General features: G+C 42.4%; 1 protein-coding gene across 6 annotated transcripts in view; it reads left to right on the forward strand.

The window, feature by feature from the left end:
- The window catches only part of SPRED2 (sprouty related EVH1 domain containing 2), a 117,062-nt gene that overhangs the window by 52,355 nt on the left and 43,036 nt on the right, over positions 1 to 21,671 (forward strand). The window contains exon 1 of one of the 6 annotated variants that reach the window (XM_036920740.2): positions 12,963 to 13,063. The exons of the other annotated variants lie outside the window; for them this stretch is intronic. Within the exon in view, the coding sequence (XP_036776635.1) occupies positions 13,047 to 13,063 (17 nt within the window). The 5' untranslated portion in view covers positions 12,963 to 13,046. Of the gene's footprint in view, positions 1 to 12,962; positions 13,064 to 21,671 lie in introns of those variants that run through there. 6 annotated transcript variants of the gene reach the window in all.

Here is a 21,671-nt window from a genome sequence, read left to right on the forward strand (position 1 = left end):
GCTTAACTGAAAAATAAGGTTTTTGTTGTTTTTTTTACTGGCCAGTTCATTTCTTGTAAGACTAGCTTTGAGGGCAACTCCAGAAAAAGGGTTCCAAGCAGCTTTTGACTGCATCTCTGGAACACTTAGAGTCTCCCAGGGCAAATGTTTTAGAGGCAGGGGCCTCAGGACAGTATTGACTAAGACCTATAAGGTTGTGTTTGTAGAGTAGAAAGTAGTTTTTACACCCGCTGCATTAGTTAGCAGCAGCAGCCTGAGTTGGCCTTACATTTGGAGCTTGTGTAGCTGCTGATGGGGCCAGCAGCAGAAAAAAGATTGCTTGCATCCAAGGAGTAGAAGCCAAAACCTGGCTTTGGACCTACAAAGACTTGCATTCCACATCAGATTACTACTTGTGGAGCACAGAATTCAAATCTGAACCTGTGAGTATGTGTCAAAGGAAGGGCCCTCAGGTTGAGCAGGACTTTGAAGCTCAGCCTGTGAGAGGCACCCTTCCTTCCATATTGCCATGGATTGCTGAGTGACTAGAAAGCAACACTCAGCTAGGACTCACCATGGGTGGAGGAATAAATGCATGTACTTGTGGAAAATGATGGAAGAAAGTTCAGTGTTTTACCTTCAGGCTCATGATGACTAATAGGTTCATCTAGGAAGACTGGGCCACCAAGCAACCTTTGGATTATTTCTTACAGGTGAAAATGAGGTGCCATGTTCAGTATGTGCTGAAGTTTATCTTGGAGGACATGGCTGTGGAAAGAAAGATCATGGGGCTTTGAAATTTGGCTGGTTGAATTCCAGCTCTGCTCTCTATTGCTGGGTTGATTATGGTGTCATAACCAGGATTGCCTGGGCCTCATTTCTCTCATTTGTAAAATGGGAGCACAGTTCCACTGCAGGACTGTTATGAATGAGGGTCAGAAAAGTTCATGTATGAGGGGCCTTAACAGATGCAAACCCCCCCACCTCTCCCAAGGCCCTGAGAATGATGCCATGTTAACCCCATTGCCACAAGAAAATGGGCAGAGGCCCACAGTTGTACATTAGAATATGCCACCTGCTGCAGGAAAATTCCCCGGTGCCTTTGTGAGATGGGGCTTGCACTCCTAAGAGAATCGCCAGTTCCTTTCTGCTTTTTTTTTTTTTTGAGAGGGCATCTCATATTTATTGACCATTCTGCTTTGAATAAGGCCAGCTGGTAGAGCTGCAGCACTCAGCAGCTATAACAAATTAAGTTGCCTGAGACCCTTTGGCCTCCTAAAGCAGGAGCTTTCCCTATAGCTAATGTAGGCTGGCCTCGGCAAGATGCACACAGGCCTGTACTGTTCAGATGGGTGTGGGGGAACAGTCAAAGGAATCCCCAATATGAACTGCAATCTTGCATTGGTAACAGGTCACTTCTGTCTGGATGTAAAGTGGGCCCAACTTCTGGTTTTAATCTGTTTGCCAAGTCCCTAGTTTTTACTGTAGCTCCAGTGTCGTCCTTGATTGCACTGGTAATTCATGGAACTTGGCCTGGACCCCTGACTCAGGGACCCTGGAGAGACAGAGAATTAGGCCAAGGAGGTCACAGGCAGGCTCAAGTAGATAGCATCGAGCCGACACTGGTCCCTCACTGTCATCCCTGACTTTTTCCTGAACCATCCTCTTAGGGGCTCTGATTTTCAAACTTTGCTATACATTAGAATTACATGGGGAAATTTGAAAAATCTGGAAATCCAAGCTGCACCCCCCCCCCCCCCAGTAATTAAATTAGGCACCAATTTAAAAAAACACCTTCCAGGTGATTCCAATGTGCAACCAAGTTTGAGAACTAGTGTCTTAGTTGATGGACTGAAAAATCTTCTGGTGTAGCCACTTAACTAAGCTGACTTGCTTTCATGTGATCACTACCTGTTATCTGAGGCTATCTGAGGCCAAAGTGCCACCCCTAAGGATTGAACTGCCTGTTGTAGTCAATAGTAAGGTCTCTGTTGCCTATAGCTATTGCACCAATCTGTTTTCTTACTATGAAATGTCTTAAGCATTCACAAAGGTGAAGAATACTGTAATGGACTCACTCAAGCGGCCCTTCATGTTCCGCCTCACCACTTGTGCTTGTTGGAGGGTGGCAGGCAGAAGGGGGGGGGGGCTTGGGTTATTTTAAAGGAAGTCTCAGGCATTGTGTCATCCATAAATACTTCAATATGTATCTCTAAGAGATAAGCACTTAAAAAAACCCACAGTGCCACTATGGCACCTAAGAAAATGATTTTTTTTTTTTTAATAATTATTTTTTATTGAAGGGTAGTTGACGCACAGTATTACATTACATTAGTTTCAAGTGTACAACACAGTGGTAGAACATTTATATACATAATTCTAGGTTCCAGCTATCACCCTACCAAGCAGAAAATGATCTTTTATCTTTTATCTCTTCTAATAGCAAATCCATGTTCAGTTTTCTCCAGTTTGTCTCAAAAATGCAATGCTTTTATACATTTGGTTTGTTCCAGTTAGGCTCCAAGCAAATGTAAATCATTTTTAACACTTTGACTTTAACCTGGGGTAATTGAGATGCTGCTGTGCACACACAGGGGATGATGCATATGCACCCCCAGAAAGACGTAAATAGCTCGGCCCATGTTACAGGATAGGCTTCCTCTCCTCCCTACCTTCCTCAGCTGTTCTGGTGGGACCCTGACCTGTCACAGAGGAAAACGTTTATTGAGCATCCCCCACACTCCTCCCCCTGCCACAACCACCTCCGTGTTGCTGTGCTTCTGCCTGAAGGCATGTTCCCTTTGTTAAATTTAGAATAGCACCTTCAGGCTGATGGTGGAAAGAATATGAGTCACCTTGGTGGACAGCTTAGAATTCCCTGCCTCTTTGCTGGAGGCAGTGGCAGGGAACGGCTGGAACTGCTTCTTGGGCTCCTTTCTCGACTCTGCTGAGGGGTCCTGCTTTGCTGGTTACCTCTGGGGATTCACCTGGAAGTGTGCTAGCTGCAGGGATCAGCAACAGCTCAGCCCTGCTTCTGTCGGGGGACAGAGGGCTCTATGTGGCTTCATCTACAGCTGAACCTCTGAGGTAGCATCGGATGCCCCACCAGTCACCACATGGCACAGTGTCCCTCCGCTATGAGACAGAATGCTGTCAGAACTTCCTAGAGGGGCTGATGGCCTGGAAGGCCCCTAGGATGATTGGGTGGTGGGGCTCTGCAGGTTGAGTGGGAGAAGAAGGATGGAGGATGGACAACCCAAATAATTGAACTGTCTCACTCTTTCCACAAATATCTTTTAAATGCCTGCTCCATATGCATCATACCAGATCAGAATCTCATTTTGTATTTCTCTAACCATACTTTTTTTCTTCAGAAGGGCTTTTTATTGATTTCAAATGGATTTGCAGTTATGAGGTTTTCTTCCTTCTTTCTATCATAGTCAGTAAGTTACAGAGCAGTAAACAAGCATCCTAATATATAAAGGCAACTCTAATATATAGTTGTTTTCAACAGCAAAAGTTCAGAAAAACTTAAATGCTCATGAATAAGGGATTGGTTAAATAAGTCATGGTTTGGCCATATATTATACAGATGTAAAAAAGGGAATGAATTAGTTGTCTGTGTTCCCATATGGAAAGATCTTCAAGGGATGAAAAGCAAGGTCAAGAACATGTGAAAGTATGCTACCTTTTTTGTGAGAAGGTGTGAGAGGAGAATACATATTTATATTTACATAAACTCTAGAAGGATACAAAAAAAAAACTTTTAAAAGGTGGTTACTATTGGTTTGTTGAATGGGAGAAGGCACAGGACAGATGGGATGTGAAGGGAGTATACGTTTTTATATTTTGGGTTATGAATCATGAATATATTACCTGTGCAGAACAATTAATTGAAAAGAATAAATACATCTATGCTTACATTATACAGATAAATTGATGGCTTATACCCCAGTTAATCTGTGACACAAGCTTCTGACCACTGCTTACTGGTACTTAAACACCCAGAATCTCTTCTGAAATAGATGGGTGAGGCTATGACCAGCCCATAGAATGTATGCCACGTTCTTCCCTTGATATCTTGCTCAGCAGCAGATTATAAATTTTTGACTCTGTCCTGAAGTTCATGGGTTTTTCTCTTTCCTCATCCTGAGATATAAACTGATCAGAGAAGGTGGGCTGTGTCCTCCAGCACATAGCTACTCTCTTCTGAGGAGTTGTGAGAATAGCTGCAGTAGAAGAGGGTGGAGTGGTGGCTTCCCTTCCCATTCTCCCCTCTCTCTGCAGTCTTTCGCTTATCTGTTGGTATCCTGTGTGCCATACTGTCTCTGTGTTTGTATTTATTTCCAGCTTCCACTGAGTGGTAGCAAAGTCACTTTAAGCTGAAATGGTCCCACCCTGCTGCTTGGAATGTTCTAGTGTTAAGACTTGCTCTTCAGCGCATTCTTCGTGTCAAGGACGATTCCTCCAGGGCTCATGCTCAGAGGAAACACGTGAATTCCACAGACCGATTTTCTCCCTCTTGAATAGAGAGAGGGGATGAAAGAATCTTTGGGGACACTTGTAGCAAAGAACATGTAGGAGTGAACTTTAAAATTCAAGGACACTAGAGACTATTTATTATTGGCTCTACCACAAATATACCTTTTATATTTATTTCAGTTTGTGCATTTGGTGCTTACTCTTTGGTTTTTCATCTGTGCAATAAGTGAGGCCCACATTCATTGTCCATTCCTCCCACTCTTTCCTCTTTGCCATCTGATATTTATTTAAATAAAACTTGAAAGCTGCCCTTTGAAATGGCATCTAAGTGAAGAGAAGGGTTAGGCCCTCCTTGTCCATTTTTTTCCTGAGTGAGTACTAACTACAGTGAGTACTCTTCTAGGGGTGAGTACTGATCAGGTTGAGGTTTGATCAGGGACTTGTTACCTCTTCCACAGGTCTCTTTCTATTTTAGGCAAAGCCTTGCACACAATGAAAACTCCATGTGGTCATCATCACCCCTGGCGGTTTCATAGGAGGCTGGCAGCAACCTTTCCCCTGTTCCTCTCGGAAAGGATCCCTCACTGTTTTTGTGACGGAGCACCACATGAGGTGGTTGGCTAGCGTTAGAGCAATGGCAGTGAACCAGAAGAGGCATGTGGACAGTGGGTCCCCCAATCTCAGCCACGTCTAGGGGATGTGTTTCTTGAGAGGAGGAAGCTCCTTTCTTTAAGTAGACTCTAGTTTCTGTTTTCTTGCTAGATGGTGAATTTAGAAGGTCAGTTACACATATATGAGATTCCCCTGAAATACACTCATCTCACCTGCCACACAGAGCAAGGTTCTTTCTTGGTGAGGTATTTGGATTCTCCCTTTTCCTCTCTCCTAGCGTTTTATTAGGGCCACTCCCAGGGGTTCCTAGAGGGGGACATACCTGAAGCAAGTTTGATGTTCACCACCTGGGCCTTGTATATGTAGAGTCAGGGTGAACCATGGGGAAGGGGGCTGGCACTGGGGTCAGTCATCCATGAGCCTTATCTGATGTCTTGTAATCTGTTGACCAGCAAGCCCTAACTGAGATTCGCTGGCCCATTTAAAACAGTTCTGATAGAATTTAAATGTTTATGGCAAAGTCAGAAACAATTTTCAGAGTAAAGAGTAATTCTGACTGCCCTTCTGATGACTTACTTAACCAGGCACCTGGGAATTCTAGTGTGGGTAGATATTCTTGGACACTGTCATCTCTACTTTTCTTGTTCTAGAGTCATCTCAGATTGCTTTTCAGAAGCTAAAAGTTAACAGTGTGAGAGAACTTAGGGCTGATTTTGGTTTTAGCTAGAATTTATGAAGAATTACGTTAGTAAGGAACAAAGGACTTAAAGTCAGAAGTTAGGGGCCCAGTTCTGGCTCCTACAACTCAATTTGAGTAAGAAACTTGGCCATTGGTCTTAAGTTTCCTCCTCTGTCAAGTGTGATTGATCTAGAACTAGATACCTCTAAGGTTCATTTTAGAATTCTAGTCTGCTCTTTTAATTTTTTTTAGTTAATACCTAAGGTCCATAAGATTTGAGAAACATACATTATTCATTTGCCCCTCTGGGGTGCTGAACTAAAGGAGGGGAAAAAAGATATCTTGCTAAGCCTTGCACACAATACCTCTTGTTTTTATCAGAAGTGAATAAATAGAAAAATAGGGAAATATCAGTTCCCAATTATTTTTAATGGGATTGAGACAATGGTAAAGATCACATTAAGTTCACAAGAGTGCACCTCAAAGCTATAGATGCCTGTAATGCTCTTAAATTATACCACCTACCTACATGTCATTCCATGTGAATGTTTGTCTTTTATCCTAAATGTTCTGTAGTAAACTTACCACTTTTTGTAATATAAAAAACATACGTCATCAAAGTTTGCTACCCCCTGTCATTTCATTCCTGTAATCTTCTTCACCCCCCTATTTAAACCAGTAAAAGTTCATCTTTGTTGAATGAATGAAAGAAACTTGATCTACCAAGGGTTTACCATTTCCCAGGTGCTGAGCTACTGGCAAAAGTGAAAAAGAAAAAGAAAAAACCTTATCTTGAGGATATCAAGTCCAAAGGCAAAGGTGACATTCAAGTCATAACAAAATGCTGTAATCATGGCCCTGATTGCCATGAAGACAGAAAAGGCGATTAATACTAGAGTCCATTTCCCTGTCTCTGGTGTTTGTCTCAGATAAAAGTCCTGTGAAACTGTAAGGCTCACTGCTTACACATGATACAGCCATAGCTAATGTTGACATAGACATTAGCTATGTTGTTGACTAATGTTGTTTGTAAGGAAAAGTCAGTTTTAGCTTTAGGGTGAGATACGCATCCTTTTAAACTGGTGTGTTAGTTTAGGCTGATCCCTCAGATCCAGGGTCAGGAATGTAGCTTTGCCCACCGGTCCCTTGGGCTTGATCCACCAACATTGCCAGCTTTCTGTCCACCCCTCTTTCTCTGTCTACTTGCATTATTACCCAATTTTTTTATTTAGCTGTTCCAATTCATTCCTTGTAGACTTTTGGAGCTTCCAGGACTGGACTAGTTTAAGCCCTACATTTTCTAGATGAGGAAATTGAGACCCAAGAAAGATAAGTGACTCCACCCAAGGTCTTGTAACTGGTGGCAAAGCTAGGCCCAAGCTACAGCCTCCTACCAGAATGAATCTGCAGGATTTCTAACTCCAATAATGAGTGCTATTTACATAGGCAAATGATTAAAGACTTGTTGAAAGTTCTCAAGAGAGATTTCCATTTTCACAACTGAATGTCTCTATAGCCATCTGACAAACAGGTGGTTTCCATGTGGAAGGTTCACTTAACTAGGAAGCTACCACTGTCTTGGATAAGTTTTTTTGTGACCAACATTAAGGTGAGGGGTAGATTTCTCTTTTGAAGACTGTTCCTGGAATTAGGTGGCCTGTGGGCAGCTGGAGGTCTTATTCTGGCTTCAGGTTAGGGAAACAGCAGAGCGGCCTGAGTTAGGCTGGTGGCAAATGTGGGCCCAGCATGCCCAGTCTGTGTGGTGATCCTCATGGTGTGAGTACACCTTGAGGAGTAAGCCTTCCACCCTTAAGCACATTTCACACACATACCTGCTGTTCAGCCTGGCAGATGTTAAATACACTAACTAAGTGGTCTGCCCTTTAGGCCCTTCCTATATGCCCTTTCTAGGTGAAAGCCCTCATCCTTGAGCTTAAATTCTACCCCTAAATCTAAGTTTGGTTTCTCTCAAACCCAGGTCTCTGATGCCAGGTCCTGTTTGCTCTGCAGGCTTGAAGGATAAACTGATCTTCTGAGGGACACCTGGCCTCCACTTTGGCCATTTGCCCAGAACCCTGAATGTTCTTACCTTTTTCTTTCTAACCTAGCCCTTGGTTCTCCATTTCCCAGTGACTATCCCATATTTCTGATGTATTTCATATCCCTTCTCTTTTTATCAGTCCTGCTCTGTTTGTGTAGCATCCTGTTCTGGAGAAACTCTGATTATCTAGATTGAATCAACCTAGAAGTCCCTGTATTTCCTCCATACAATCCAGGAACAAAATTTGGGGAGTATTGATATAACCATAGAGAGCAGTCCATACTGAGTGGGCACTGGCTGGATGTGCGTTCCTTTCACATTTCCCTAAAGAAACCTGACTGAATCCACAGGCATTGCTCTGAAAGGCCCTCACATGGTAGGGTGTTTTATTTAAAAAAAAAAAAAAAAAATCCGCTTAGCATAATAGCCCGTGCACATTTAATCAGTGCAGGTCTTTTGATGCTGGCCAAGCTGAACATCCCCCAGTTAATCGTGAGCTTTTCAGAGAGCCTTATTTTACCCCTGTGCCAGACAGTCACACTTCAGGGGACATGGCTAAATACTGACTTGGCTTCAAGTGAGATTTGTCACTATGCATACCTGCTCTGAAATTCTGCTCTCAGCAGGTAACAGTAGAAATCCTCTCCTCCTCCTCCTCCTCCTCCTCCCCCTTGACCAGCCCTCCTCATTCATGTTGGTATTTAAACATATGCAATTTTCTATTGGACTGACTTTGCAAAGATGTTGATATTTGCCAATAAGGCAACAAATGACCAGAAAGACTGTGTATCTAAGTACACGTCAGATTTAATGTCTGTCTGAACAGCTGGCCCAGACTTTATTTTAGTAAGAGAACTAACTGATGGCAGTTAGAACAAATCCTTTTGTTAAAATTTCCTCTCCCAGAGACCAGTCCCATGAGTCCCTTCACCTGCATTATCCATTAATGCTGTGGGTTCGTTTTCCCCAAATAACAACCTTTCCTGCCAAAAAATAGAATCAGCACGGTCGTATGCAAGGATGCGTTTTGGGACCCATGTTTGAGGCGTGTTCTTGGCTGTTCTGGGCCCTCAGTCTCCTCACTGGGCTCTTGTTGACAGGGGCGATGTAGTGGCAGCCCTCATTTCTGAAGGCCTGTTGTGCTGTAATCCTGCCCATGGCTGTCCAACCCTCTTAAAAGCATCCTTGATCTCTGTTTGCTCAGTTTCCTGAATGCTTCTTCCAGATCATCTTTCACCTCTTGCTTCAAGCCCCCGGGGACACACGTGGTTTCGACATAATGCACAGATGTGACTCGGGGGTGGGGAAGCATGGCCATGGACTCGCACACATCAGCTGGTGTCACTGGACTCTGAAGTAGGGCAGGTCAGGGAGGAGGGGAGGTGGCGAGACCAACAGGCAACCTTAGGTTCTGTAGATTTCCCACCTGCCGTGAGACAGAGTGGTGTGTGTTTTGCATTGTAAGGAAACCAAGAGCTACAGCTCCTGTGGACCAGTGCACCATAAATAATACTTGTGTATGTGATTCTGAATTGAGACATTAAGCAGAATAAGGGACCAATACCAAACTTCTATAGGGAAAAGACCTGGTTCTTTATCCACCCACATGCTGATCAGCAGGGGTCCACAAACTTTCTGTAAAGGTTTAGATAGTAAATATTTTCATTTTGGGGGTCCATGTGGCTTCTGTCCCAACTGCTCAGCTCTGCCTTTGTAGCTCTAAAGCAGCCTTAGACGATATGTAAACAGACCAGTTTGGTGGCTGGCTGTAATCTGCCCACCCCCCCATAGTCTAAACATAAAGCTTACAAACATCCTCATCGCTGTTGTTTGCATGAACTAATGAGTGCTCTCTATGTGACTAGGCCCTAAGCTCCGTGTCACCTTTGTGAATAATCATATCCATCTCATGCAGAACAATTCTGTGAGGTTATTAATAGTATTACACCCATTTTACATATAAAGAGGCAGAGGCTAAGAGAAGTTAATCATGTAAGAGCCAGGCTGGATTTTGAACCAGGACATCTTGAGTCCAGGCTCATGGTCTCCATCACTATGCAGTACAGGACCCACATCATTGATATCCATAGTTGCTTTTAGATCTTGACATTAGCCAGTATTTGAATTTTAGCCAAGGAAAAAAAAATCCAAACAGATAATTGCTAAAAACTTGTGCAAATTAAAGCATGGCAAGAATTTAAAGAATAAGAGCATATTAGCAAGTTCTAAGAAATTGGAATCCATGTTCTACTGTGCTTCCCGGGTAGTTTTGCTTCTTAACACCCAAGGAAGGATCACTGCTAAGAATATGAGTTTGTAGAGGCCTGGGCAGTTCTGAGGCCAAGGACATCAGGCTTGTTTCCAGGTTCCAAGGCCCAGTGCTATGAAAATGACAAGATGGAGCTGGGCCTGGAGCAAGTTTCTGCTCCTCTAGATGGACTCTCCCAGGGCCAGCTGCCTCTTAGGCCAACAGTGACATGAGCTGTCCACCCAGTGTACACACAGGTGCAGCCTTCTCCACTGCCTCTGGGAGGCTGCAGCACTGTGGGCCAGGAGAATGATCCCATTCTCCAAGTTGTTTGCTGGCTGTTAGTGATGGTCGTTAGCATGCATATAAACCAAATAGAAATAGCCGCTAAAGATGGCCTAAACCAAGTTGGGTGTCTTTTGTTACAATAAGTAATGTGTGTTATGAAGAACAGTTCAAGGTCAGGAAAAAACATCCCATATCCATCACCTGCAAGTGTTTCCCAAAAATGCTTCCTTCAGCTCATAAGGATAGAAAGAGGGGTGGGGAGGGGTGTTCCTGTGGTCAAATAAATTTGTGAAATGCGAAGCTAAATGAACTTACCTATTCTTGAGAATATATAGTATGTAGTTTTCCCAAAATGTTTGCTTCCTTGTTTTGTTTTTGGAGCCTCTTACAAAATTCTTTGCAAGATACACCCTTTGAGAAACCCTAACCCAAAGTCATTTCCCAGTGTTTACATTTTGGTAAATTTTCTTATGGTACAAGATTTTTTTTTATAATGGGTGAGGCTGGAAGCAGCAACCACAATGGTAGTTATTAAATCTGTAAAAATCTTTTTCTTTTCTTTTTCTTGGTGTGGGGTGGATAACAAGGATTGTATGTTGTCGATTTTTCTTCATGTGTTTGTGAATATGTGTTCAACTTTATTTTGAATTTTTCTTGCTCACAAAAAAGTTGCAAGAATGGTATGAAGGACCCCTTACACCCAGTTCCCCACTTGTTTACATTTACCATGTCTGCTTTATTCTCATTCCTGTGTTTTACACACATTATTGCTACTACTCTTGTACTTGTATTGATGAGATCTGAGTAATAAATACTTTAATAAACTACAGATTTATTTCTTGACAATACTTAGAGAAACTCAAATTAGGCTAGAAGTTTATTCTCCTGATTTGTACCTGTTGCATGAAGAAAATCTCACTTTGCACTTGTGTGAAGTTACTGATAAATTGCAAAGGAACATTCTGATAAACCTGTGGCTTGCAGTCCTTGTGGGGAAAGAATTTGTGAGAACCAGGGAAGGCTTCCATTCAAGCCCATACACAGTCCTAAACAGTCTGGGTTCACGCAGTGGTCATTTGATGTGGTGGAGGGACTGTCACAACCATTTGCGGTAGGTCTTCGGCTCTCTTGGGCAGTGTCCTTTGAGGACCGGGCTTGGCCCTTGGCTGAGGTGGGAACTGTGACCTCACATACCGTCCTGTCCTTTAGTTTCAGAATTAAGGGGAGCAGTCCCCTGGTCCTAGACTTTCATTTTAAGTGTTCTATGACTTATCTCACTTTCAGATGGTTTTTTTAATGACATCTACTTTCAACAGTGTTTTTTTTTTAACATACACTGGAGCTTCCATATCTGGGTTTTTTCTGGCCATAAAATCAAAGCTCTCTTCCTCCTTCAGATGGTTTAAGTAACCCAACTGGAGCATTAAAGTGGGTCGAGCAAACACAGTGCCCTCTTACAAACAGGTTTGTTTGGTAGAAGGGGACGGAGGATGTGACTTACATAACCACTCATGGAGTGTTTCCAAAACCATATAAGGAAGCCACAAATAGCCATGTCCCCTCATAATGTCAACGTTGAGCTCACAAATGAGGCTGGGGCCCGTACCCTCAAAGAAAGCATAAGGAACAACCACCGAACAGCGCTGGGAGGAGAGGGCTCAGGTGTGTGTTCAGGGCGTTGGACGCAGCCTTGCAGTGGCCTTTGGACATGTGTGTCATACTTTAGACTGGAAGCTCCCCCACCCACAGGCCACTGGGTTGCACTGTGTGAGTGGTGCCCCCTTCTCAGGTGAGGTTGGTTCAGACCTAACTTAAAAAATGCCTTGTTTGGTTAAAAATTAGACCGGAGGGACTGAAAAAAAATTTTTTTTTTCAACATTTTATTATGAACAATTTCAAAGACACTCAAAAGAGGGGAGACTAATACAGCCAATCCCCATATCCTGACCACATAGATGCAACAATTGCCAAGATTTTGCCACGCACCCCCTTTTATTGGCTCAAATGTTTCATAGCACATACCAGATACCATTTCATCCCTGGTGTACTTTCTCTAAAAGGTAGACATTTTAAAAACACAGTGCCACTATCCCACCTAACTAAATTAACCCAAGGTCAAAATTTTGTTGTGTACTTTTTGCAAAGCTCCTGCAGCTAGGTGACCTTGCACCATAAAAATTAGTAGGATCCATGCCTATACTAATTGACTGATAGCTTAAAGGAGGGGAGGGGGTCTTTACTCTCAACACTGAACAAAATTATTTGGCTAGGAGATGGGAGCAGGTGAACAGCTTTCACTTGTGGTTCCACAGACTGTAATCTTGAGTACTGAGCCACTGTGCCATTTGCTTCCTAGGCGTTTCACAGTATCATCAATGATTGATAATGGTAACTTATACAGGAATTTTTTTTAAAACAATATTTTAATTGGAAAAGGCATCTGTCAGCTGTCAGGCTTCCAGCTTCCACTTTTGAGAAGCAGGATATTGAATGTGAGTAATGACACAACAGGCCTATAAAATGCGGACTAACCCTCCGATGACTCATCGAGTACGATGCAGTATATTTGCCAAGGAGACTGAATCATATATGGGGGAAACCACTGCTCAAGCAGCCAGCTGGTTTGCAGGTCCACAAGAGACAATCCATTTTTATCGGAAGCTTTATAGTAGCAATAATGCTAATACCCAGCACTTGGGCTCCACGATGTAGAGGAAATGGCATCGCCCGGCAGGTATGTCCTTTCTGTTTACATAAAGTTTATTTTCTCTTTGTCCTCTCCTTCTAACCTTTCTGATGATTTCTTCTAATGTTTTTTAAGGGAGAAAAAAAAATGATCCTAATTGTAAAGAACTGAAGTGTGTGTGTGTGTGTGTGTGTGTGTGTGTGTGTGTGTGTGTGTGTGTCCACGTGCAAGGACAGATAGGTAACCGTGGGTCTTGTGATAGACACAGAGCTCCTGTCTACTCATCTCCCTTTCTGAAAACAAGTTTCTCCTTAGATACTCAGCTAGAAATGGTCTTAACTCGTACCTTTTATTAAGTCCTGAGTTTAAAAGATGCTGCTTGGGAAACAGCTTGCAGAGGTGGTATATACCTTTGGGTGGGTGGCTTAATAATTAAAAAAGAAAGAATAAACAGAGGTGAGCTAAAGGAAGCTGTCTAATGATAGCTTGTGTGTATTATGTTGGACTTTTTTTCACTATTGTGCTTTTTCCTCACTCCCTCCCCCAAGACTCATGATTTGGTACAAGAAAGCTTTATTCCCCTACTGAGCGAATATATCTATTTGTTTGCAAATCATTATTTGCTCATACTGAATTCAGGCATTAACTTTTTTTAGGTAGGAGAAAGGGTAGTGGGGATTTGGTAACGACATTTAATTATAGCTTTCACATGATCTGCAGGATTGTTCTACATAATTGGGAGCCTGTGTTGCCTGTCTGACCCCCTCTCTCTTTCTTCACTCACTAGATTTAAAATGCCTGACTAGTTAGGCACATATCTTGTTTATTTGAGTATGTTAAACATTCCTCTGTGTGTTGACCATCCATTCAGTGTCTACTCACATTTTTTTAAAAAACCTTTTGTGTCCTGCTAGATAGAGCTAGATGCTGTAGTTAGTTACAGTGGTACTATTTATGCTTCTCTGATTTGTCTCAACGGCTGGGTCATATAACACAACTGCCCAAAATTTGCCTAAGACATAGCATTTGTGGAGCATCTCTGTCTACGATGGTGAATCTTTACCCTCAGAGAGCATTAAACAGATCTGGGGTTACCAAGCTGGAAAAGTAGGCAGTCTTTGTTTCTTTTACCTTTTCTTGACAAGTCCATAATAATGACTTGTTTTTCTGGGGGTACGTGTATTTTAAACTGCTGGAAATTTATTAAACTTACTTATTGAAATAACATTCAGAAATTCAGATAATGCAGAAAGCCATCATGAAGGGAATTCAGTTTGTTTCTGTTTGTTTTGTAGATTAAGGGATACATTTTTTTTTAGAATGGCCAATTTGTTTTTGGAGACAGGACCATCTCCAAATTTCATTAATTTTGCATTCTATAAATGAAAGCCACCTGTTATGCTGTAACATGCTAATTATGGTAGAGGACAATGAGGAAGAACAGTATTTGAAATATGTGGGGGTTTTGTGAAGAATTTTTTCTGCCCACATCTGTAGTGCTTATTTTTATGTGTGTGTGTGTATATATATATATGCATATGTTGTACATATTTAATAATAGAATTTAGTGATACTAAAAAATACTTCAGATTCAAACTGAGGGTCCTTCTTATTCCTTGTCATTAGCACTTTTTAAAGTTGTAGGCAAAAGGCTACTTTAAAAATGTTAGTTTGAACTCAAGCCTGAATTTTGCTCTCTCACAGTAAACAGTTCTCACAGCTTCGGTACATGCCACGCTTAGCTCAGGGTTCACTTTGTGGAGAGTCATCAGAAAAATAATGTGAATTAAAGTCAGAATCTCTAATTTTGCTGAAATCTTAAGTGTTAGTCTATCTTTTTTTCTTTGAGGACTACAGAAAATGATTACAGGTGAGTCTATAAAAACATTTCTTTCAAAGCTCTTGATTATCAGTATTTTCTGTGAAAATGTCTTGCTTCCCTCTGATTTGTGTAGCTGACACTGACTCAGGTCCTGTCCCAGTTATGTCAGGGCAGCATAGATTGTGTTCAGCTTTGGTTGCATTACACACTCAAGGCATATTGATCATCCAAGTCGGTGATGATAATCACCCGTAGGGTTGTAGCTACCACCACTCCTCAGAGGCCACTCTGCTATTAAGCACCATGAGCCATCAGTCCAGAGTGACTGCATGGTTTTTAGATTCTTTCTTTCCCTTTTGAGGGAAAGGGAATACAAAGCCCGGGCCAGTGGCAAGGGTCTCGTATCATTCAACTTGGAAGTGATCAATAGATACTGAGCGACATGCTGCCTGTGTTCAAAGCTGTGTATGCACAGGGTTTTGTTTTTGGGCCCAGCCCTGTCCCTGCTTTGATTCCCTCATCAGTGGCGATTCGTCCTCATTGGTGATAGATTCCTCCTAGGTTTTCTTTTATTCAGAGATTTACTGAAGTCTGTGTAGTCTGGAGCCACCAATTGCTCTGTGCAGAAGCAACTTTTAGCTATTTCCATTTGGTTCTTCAGAATCTAACTCTTCCTGGGTGGATATCAAGAAAGAACCTCCTCATTTGAGAATGAACTCAGAAATTCATTTGATGGTTTTGGTGGCCATGTTTTCTGAGCCAAGTAGAGTGACACAACCTTGGACAAAGGATTTTTTTCCTCCTTGAGGGGAGTGGCATTCAGGGAGAGCATTTGAATCCTTGAAGCTTAAAGGGTCCAGAATATCCTAATAGGACAGATTAGTAAACATCAAGGACAGTTTTCCCCAATCTTTGAGATCTGAAGACCCCCCTCCTCTCTTTAACATCAGTTAAAATTATATTCTAATGATTCAAAGCTTTAATGAACTCGGTGTAACCATTTAATAAAAACAGGATTCTTTAAGATCACTGTAGATTATCAGCATATAAAAATACCTGTACTTAGAGACCTGTTTAGTGAGTCTGCAGTCTGTTCTGCTGTGTGGGTAGATGATTTATGGATGTGTGGTGGAGAACTATAGCTCCGGGGGTAGGGCTGTACCTGCCCACTGCCTTTTGTCCACTGCCCACTGTTCTGCTGTTACACTGTCCTCCCCACATCCGGGGTTTATGGTTTCTCTGCCTACATAGTGGATGGGATTAATAGCACTTGCAGGTGTATCTTTTGCATTATCGGGAAATATCGACTTTCCTCTGTAGCTCGGAAAAGCCAGAAATACCGAACAGCCTTCTTAGGACATAAACCCTACTCTTAAGGACATATAAATTGAGTGAATGACCACTCTCATACCAAACCAGCACGAACTTGCATTAGTCCTGAGCATTCTTACAGGTATAAGTTCACCGACGGCTTGTTTGTGTTGACGTCCATGCCCAGAGTGTCTTAGGGTGTACGTGGGACACTTGTGAAAGCCTTGCCCACTCCCACGTGGATTCCTAATCACCAACATTCCTTCATAACTGATTATCACTATAGAGAAAGCAGATGCTTCAGAACCAGGCTGGCCCTTGACCCTTTTAGAAAGAGCTGTTGGCTTGCATGACAAATCTGCCTCCTTTGCCGCACACTCTCTGAGAGCCACCCTAGGAGTTACCTGCGTCATCCTCATAGTCAGTGAGCAAGCAACTGAAACCAGATACGGTCTCCTTCCAGATTGCAACCTAAGAGGTGACTTTCAGTTTTCAGTGTTAATTCATGCAGTTGTAAAGATTTTCAGATTGGCAGTGTCCATGCTGGGCTTGACTGTGAGGTTTTCTTTTAAACACATGTCCCTTGTACCCATCCAGTGGAAGAGATGGGTTGCAGGCCGCCACTCTGGCCCCATGGGGCCTCCTATTTGACTGGGACTCTTGAATTCCATTAAATGGAGCACAGACAGCATGTGTCATAAAGGCTGCTTGGGAAGGGTGAAGAGCAAAATTAGTGTCTGTGGGTGGGCATGTTACCTCATCACATCACCAAAGAGCTGCAATGTGCAAAATCTGGCAGGAACTTGTTCCAAAGGAAAATAAGACAGCCCCCCACCCCCTTGCTTGAAGAAATATTTAAAAACATTGCTAACCACCATGTTGAAGAAATGGAACTGTTAGAAAATCCTTGTGATTGTGTGTTTTAAATGTGTGGTTGTGTTTTTAAATAATCTTAGAAACTGAGGTTAGAATAAAGTGAAAAAGAGACTAATCTAAAAATTATTTTTAGGGATTCTGTAAACATGATAAATGTTGTATTAGAATATAATTAATTAAGCTCTAACAAATTTCCCTAATCCTAACAGGGGAAAGTCTATTATAATTAACTTCTGCCATTTTCTGAGATGATTTTGTAGGAAAAGCCATTTTTATCTCAGCAAAGCCAATTACAGAGGAAATGTTTGTGCTTTTAATGTAGGTGATTTGCCTTGGATCCCAAGGAACAAAGTGTAGGCAACATTTACATTTATATCTGAAGCATAAGATCTTCCTTTTATAGTTACCTTGACAAGGTCTTGTAAATTTGTTTATTGTTCCTCATCATACAGCAGAATATTTCTTAGATGAAAGGATGGTTATGATGTAGGTAGTTTGCACAATGGACATATGCTGCTTTTATAATTAGGGGAGAGTTCTGTGGGTTTTCTTTTTTAATAGCAGCATTGTTTATAAAGACTACGGAAATATTCTTTAGCCAAAGCCCCAAATTTTTCTGCATTCGGGGACCTTCTTGAGTATACCTATTTCAAGTGGCCCCTCTTTGTTTCTCAAATTGTCTTTTTTTTTTAATTGTGGCAAAAGAACATACACAACACAAAATTTACTATCTTAACCATTCTTAAGTGTACAGTACCTGAGTGTTAACTGTATGCACATTGTTGTGCAACAGATCTCTCTAGAACCTTTTCATCTTGCAAAACTGAAAACTCTGTACCCATTAAATCACTCCCATCCCCCTCTTCCCACAGCCCTTCACAACCAACATCCTACTTTCTGTTTCTATGAGGTCATCTACTGGTTTAGATAGTGAAATGTATAAGTGAAATCATTCAGCATTTGTCTTTTTGTGATGGCTTATTTCACTAAGTATAACGTCCTCAAGGTTCATCCATGTCTTAGCATATGACAGGATTTCTTTCTTTCTTTCTGCTGAAAAATACTCTGTTGTGTATATATACCACATTTTCATTATTCATTCAGCGGACACTTAGGTTGTGTCCACCTCTTGGCTATTGTGAATAAGGCTGCAGTGAACATAGATGTGAAGTTGCTTTTTGAGATAGGAGTTGACCATCAATAAGTGTTAGGGTTAATTCTCCATATGCAAACACACAAAAAGCGCCAGCATGTCGTATCACCTAACCTTTTAGTTTACACAACATTAGACCAAGTTACTCACTGTAAGACACTGCTGGGTATGAAGCAATTTCCAGTCCAGGATGGTGTGTTCACTGTGCCTTCAGGGATTGTGACTTGACTAGAGGCAAGTTTAGTCCTGGGAGGTGGCGGAAGTGCACTGGTGAATGAAATGAGCTGTGGGTTATTCCCCTTGACCAGACATGACAACGGGGGCCCTTTTATTCTTTCTTCAGGTCCTCAGTGGCAGCCTCTGGTGACAGCATGGCTTCATGGTAGTGTAAAGGCATCTGCTTGGCCACGCAGACAGCCACCTAGTCAGTAAACCTGTCTAGTGGGAGAAGTTGGCCTGCCACTCAGTTGCCCTGCCTCAGGCGGTGGTCTTTAGCCACCGCTGACTGAATGCATGACCTAAAGCTTGGTTGGGCTCCCTGGCACAAGCAGTGGTGGTGGTGGCCAAAAAAGCCAAATTCAACAGCTTAACCATCCAGAGTCTCAATTATCCCTGAAAATTGAGTCTTAAAATAGAGCAGTTTCTCGTCCTTCCACAAGCTGGCAGGCTTCTTCATGTGGGAATAGCTCTAGTGTGCCCTGAAAGTTCACTCAAAATCAAACTAGAATATGCTCCTGTAAATGAAACAATATTTTAAGAATATTAGCATTCAACAGTGAGCAAGCTTGGTAGTTAGTTGGCGTACACATTCTCCTTACTGCCCAGTTCCTTTCTGGCAGGAAAGTAACTTAATAGAAGCATGTGTTATTGAGTGATGGCTCTTCATGTAGTAACTTGGAAGGAAGTACCCTGCTGGATCAAATGTCATCTCTCTGTGTGGTCCAGAACTAATCAAGAACCTGTGAGCTCGAGGGCATAAATCTGCAAAGAAGTAAAAAGCTAACCTTTTCAAAGAATATTGCTTCTCTCTCACTTACCAACTTTACATTTCCCTGTATGGCCCCGGAAGATGACTGGTTAGCCAGAGACGGGTAAGATTCCTCAAGGGAGGAACAACCTAAGACAGGCACAGTTGCAGGGGGGCCATCAGGTGAGAAATTGGGGATCAACAGAGGTGAGGCTTAGAACCTCACCCCCCCCGTTTTGAGAGAAATCTAACGAATAATCATATATGACTTGATTGTTTATAGTTCATGATGCATGATCAAAACCGAAAGTTTCTGTGATTTGACTGCCCTTGCACTGTTAACCATGTAAGAACTTATTCACTATGTAAGAACTTGTTCACCATGTAAGAACTTGTTTGTTATGCTTCAGAAGATTGGAGACTGTTGAGATATAGGCTTGGGGTTGATTAATGACTGTGCATTGAGTCCCCTATACAGAATTTTATTGTTGTTAACACCATTTGATCAATAAATATGAGAGATGCCCTCTCAAAAAAAAAGAACCTGTGAGCTCGAAGCTTGCCTTGTCCCTGCCCTTCTTGCTGCTCCCCGAGAGTCTTTGCCATCATAAAGAGAAAAGAACCATTTCCCCGGTAACGTGGGAGGCCCGTAGTGCGGTTATATTTGCATTTAAGCCGGCCATTGTGAGGTAACCTAACTTAAGTGTTTTACTTTTGGCTTGCCAGGAATTTTAGGAATAGATTAGGCTTTCCTGGACAGGATTGGGAATCCTGCTGCTCACCATTTTGTTTTTCCTGTGGGGAAAATACATTCCAAACAGCTGATGTACAAGAACACTTTTGGACCAGAACTCCCTGCGACTGTGAAGCAGCCTAGACATGAAACTTGAAGTGCAGAGTTGCTTTAGCAAAGGTCTACAATAAATGCCTCCCCATCTTTAAGTTAAGCAGTCTGTTCCTCACCCTTCCTAACATTGTCCCCTTTCTTTCTGAACGTAGTGAAGGTTTGATGTTAGAGCATCTGTCGTGTGTCAGTTGGTAAAGTACGTCAATGAACTATTTGGGAGGAAAGGGACACATCTCTCTCCTCTTTTTTGCCTGCATTTTTCCGTAAATATGTCTTGGGGATTTTCATCTAGGTGGCTGAAGAGAAGCTCACTTTTTTGGATGCATAAACCCAGCTAGATGCTAGTTTTCATGTCTTTTTATTCAAAGGCTCTTATTAAACTTATTAAAACTGAATTTTCATCATCTTCTTGCTTTTTCAAAATACTTTGGTAGACCAGTTTTGTTCCTTGGAACTCTCTAATGGCATGATAACACTTGTACTGAGAGAACGTATCTGTTAGTTTGTTGTGGTTTCGGGTCTTTGTAGTTTTGAGCATTTTTTTCAGTTTGAGAGGTATTTTCGGTTGCCTTTTACTGCTGAAAGTTTTCTGATCTTCGGTAGAATATTTGGGCGGCTGAAGTTTACTAAGCCCTCTGGCACAGCTAAAGGACTCTAGGCCGTGTTTCTTTCTTTTTTCTTTTTTTTTTTAATGTAAATTTTAAAGGGGGCCCAAGTTGAAAAGGGACCTCAAAGGTTCTTTGGCTCCTACTGCTATTTTGCATACAGGAAAACTAGGCACAGTGGTAGAGTCCGTGGTGTCTCACCCACAAGTGAGAAGATGAGAGGTGGAGGTCAAGTCTGCTGGGGGTGGCACTAGGCATGCTGACGGACCCACCAAAGAATGAGGATTGCTTCTGTGGCTGTGAAATTCTGCCAGGCTGAGGAGGACTGCACAGGCCCACCCAGCAGCTCTTCTGATTGTCCCTGGGACTACGTTATTACTGATAGTTCGTGTCTCCTTGTGATTCCTTTCAGGGTCAGTTGCCTATCCAATAAATTTTAAGAGGCCAACAAGAATACCTTTTATCCTCTAGATCACCTAGTTTGGATATGGGGGCCTTTGCCCTAACACAGGACCCTTTTAAGACTAGGAGGTGGGGGGGATGGGGCTGTTTACAGAGATTTGGTTCTTAATCCTTTACCTGTTCCTAATGCTAGTGATCTTGGACAAGTCCCTTCTCCAGTCTGGATTATAATTTTCCTAAGCGAGGGGTCCAGATGGTTTCTGCAACACTTTCTAGCTGAAATAGTCTGTAGCTAATTTGTTCGTGAGGCCCCTCCGTGGTGCCTGTGGAAGACCTAGGCTCCACTTGCTGGTGCACCTCTATTCTGGCCTCTCCCTGGGAAAGGAAGAGGTCCAGAAGTCTTCTGGGAGAACAAATGCCTTGTGTCTGCTTTATCTGTTTCTTTGTGTGTTCAGCTTTTCATCTCTGACAGGGAGGTGGCAGAATCCTGGAAGAAAAGGAAGTGAAGGAACTGGTAGTGTTGCCACCTGAAAGGGCATCCATATCTGGCGCCTCCAACGGGAATAGGCAGGGAGGCCCTTCAAGTCCAGTCAGCCTGTTGCTCACATGATGGACTGACTTACTTTCCTCCCTGTGGGCTCAGGGAGCACCTCCTTTTATTAGAAAACAGGTC

Source organism: Manis pentadactyla, chromosome 2 (assembly GCF_030020395.1).
Source record: "Manis pentadactyla isolate mManPen7 chromosome 2, mManPen7.hap1, whole genome shotgun sequence".
Taxonomy (NCBI): domain Eukaryota; kingdom Metazoa; phylum Chordata; class Mammalia; order Pholidota; family Manidae; genus Manis; species Manis pentadactyla.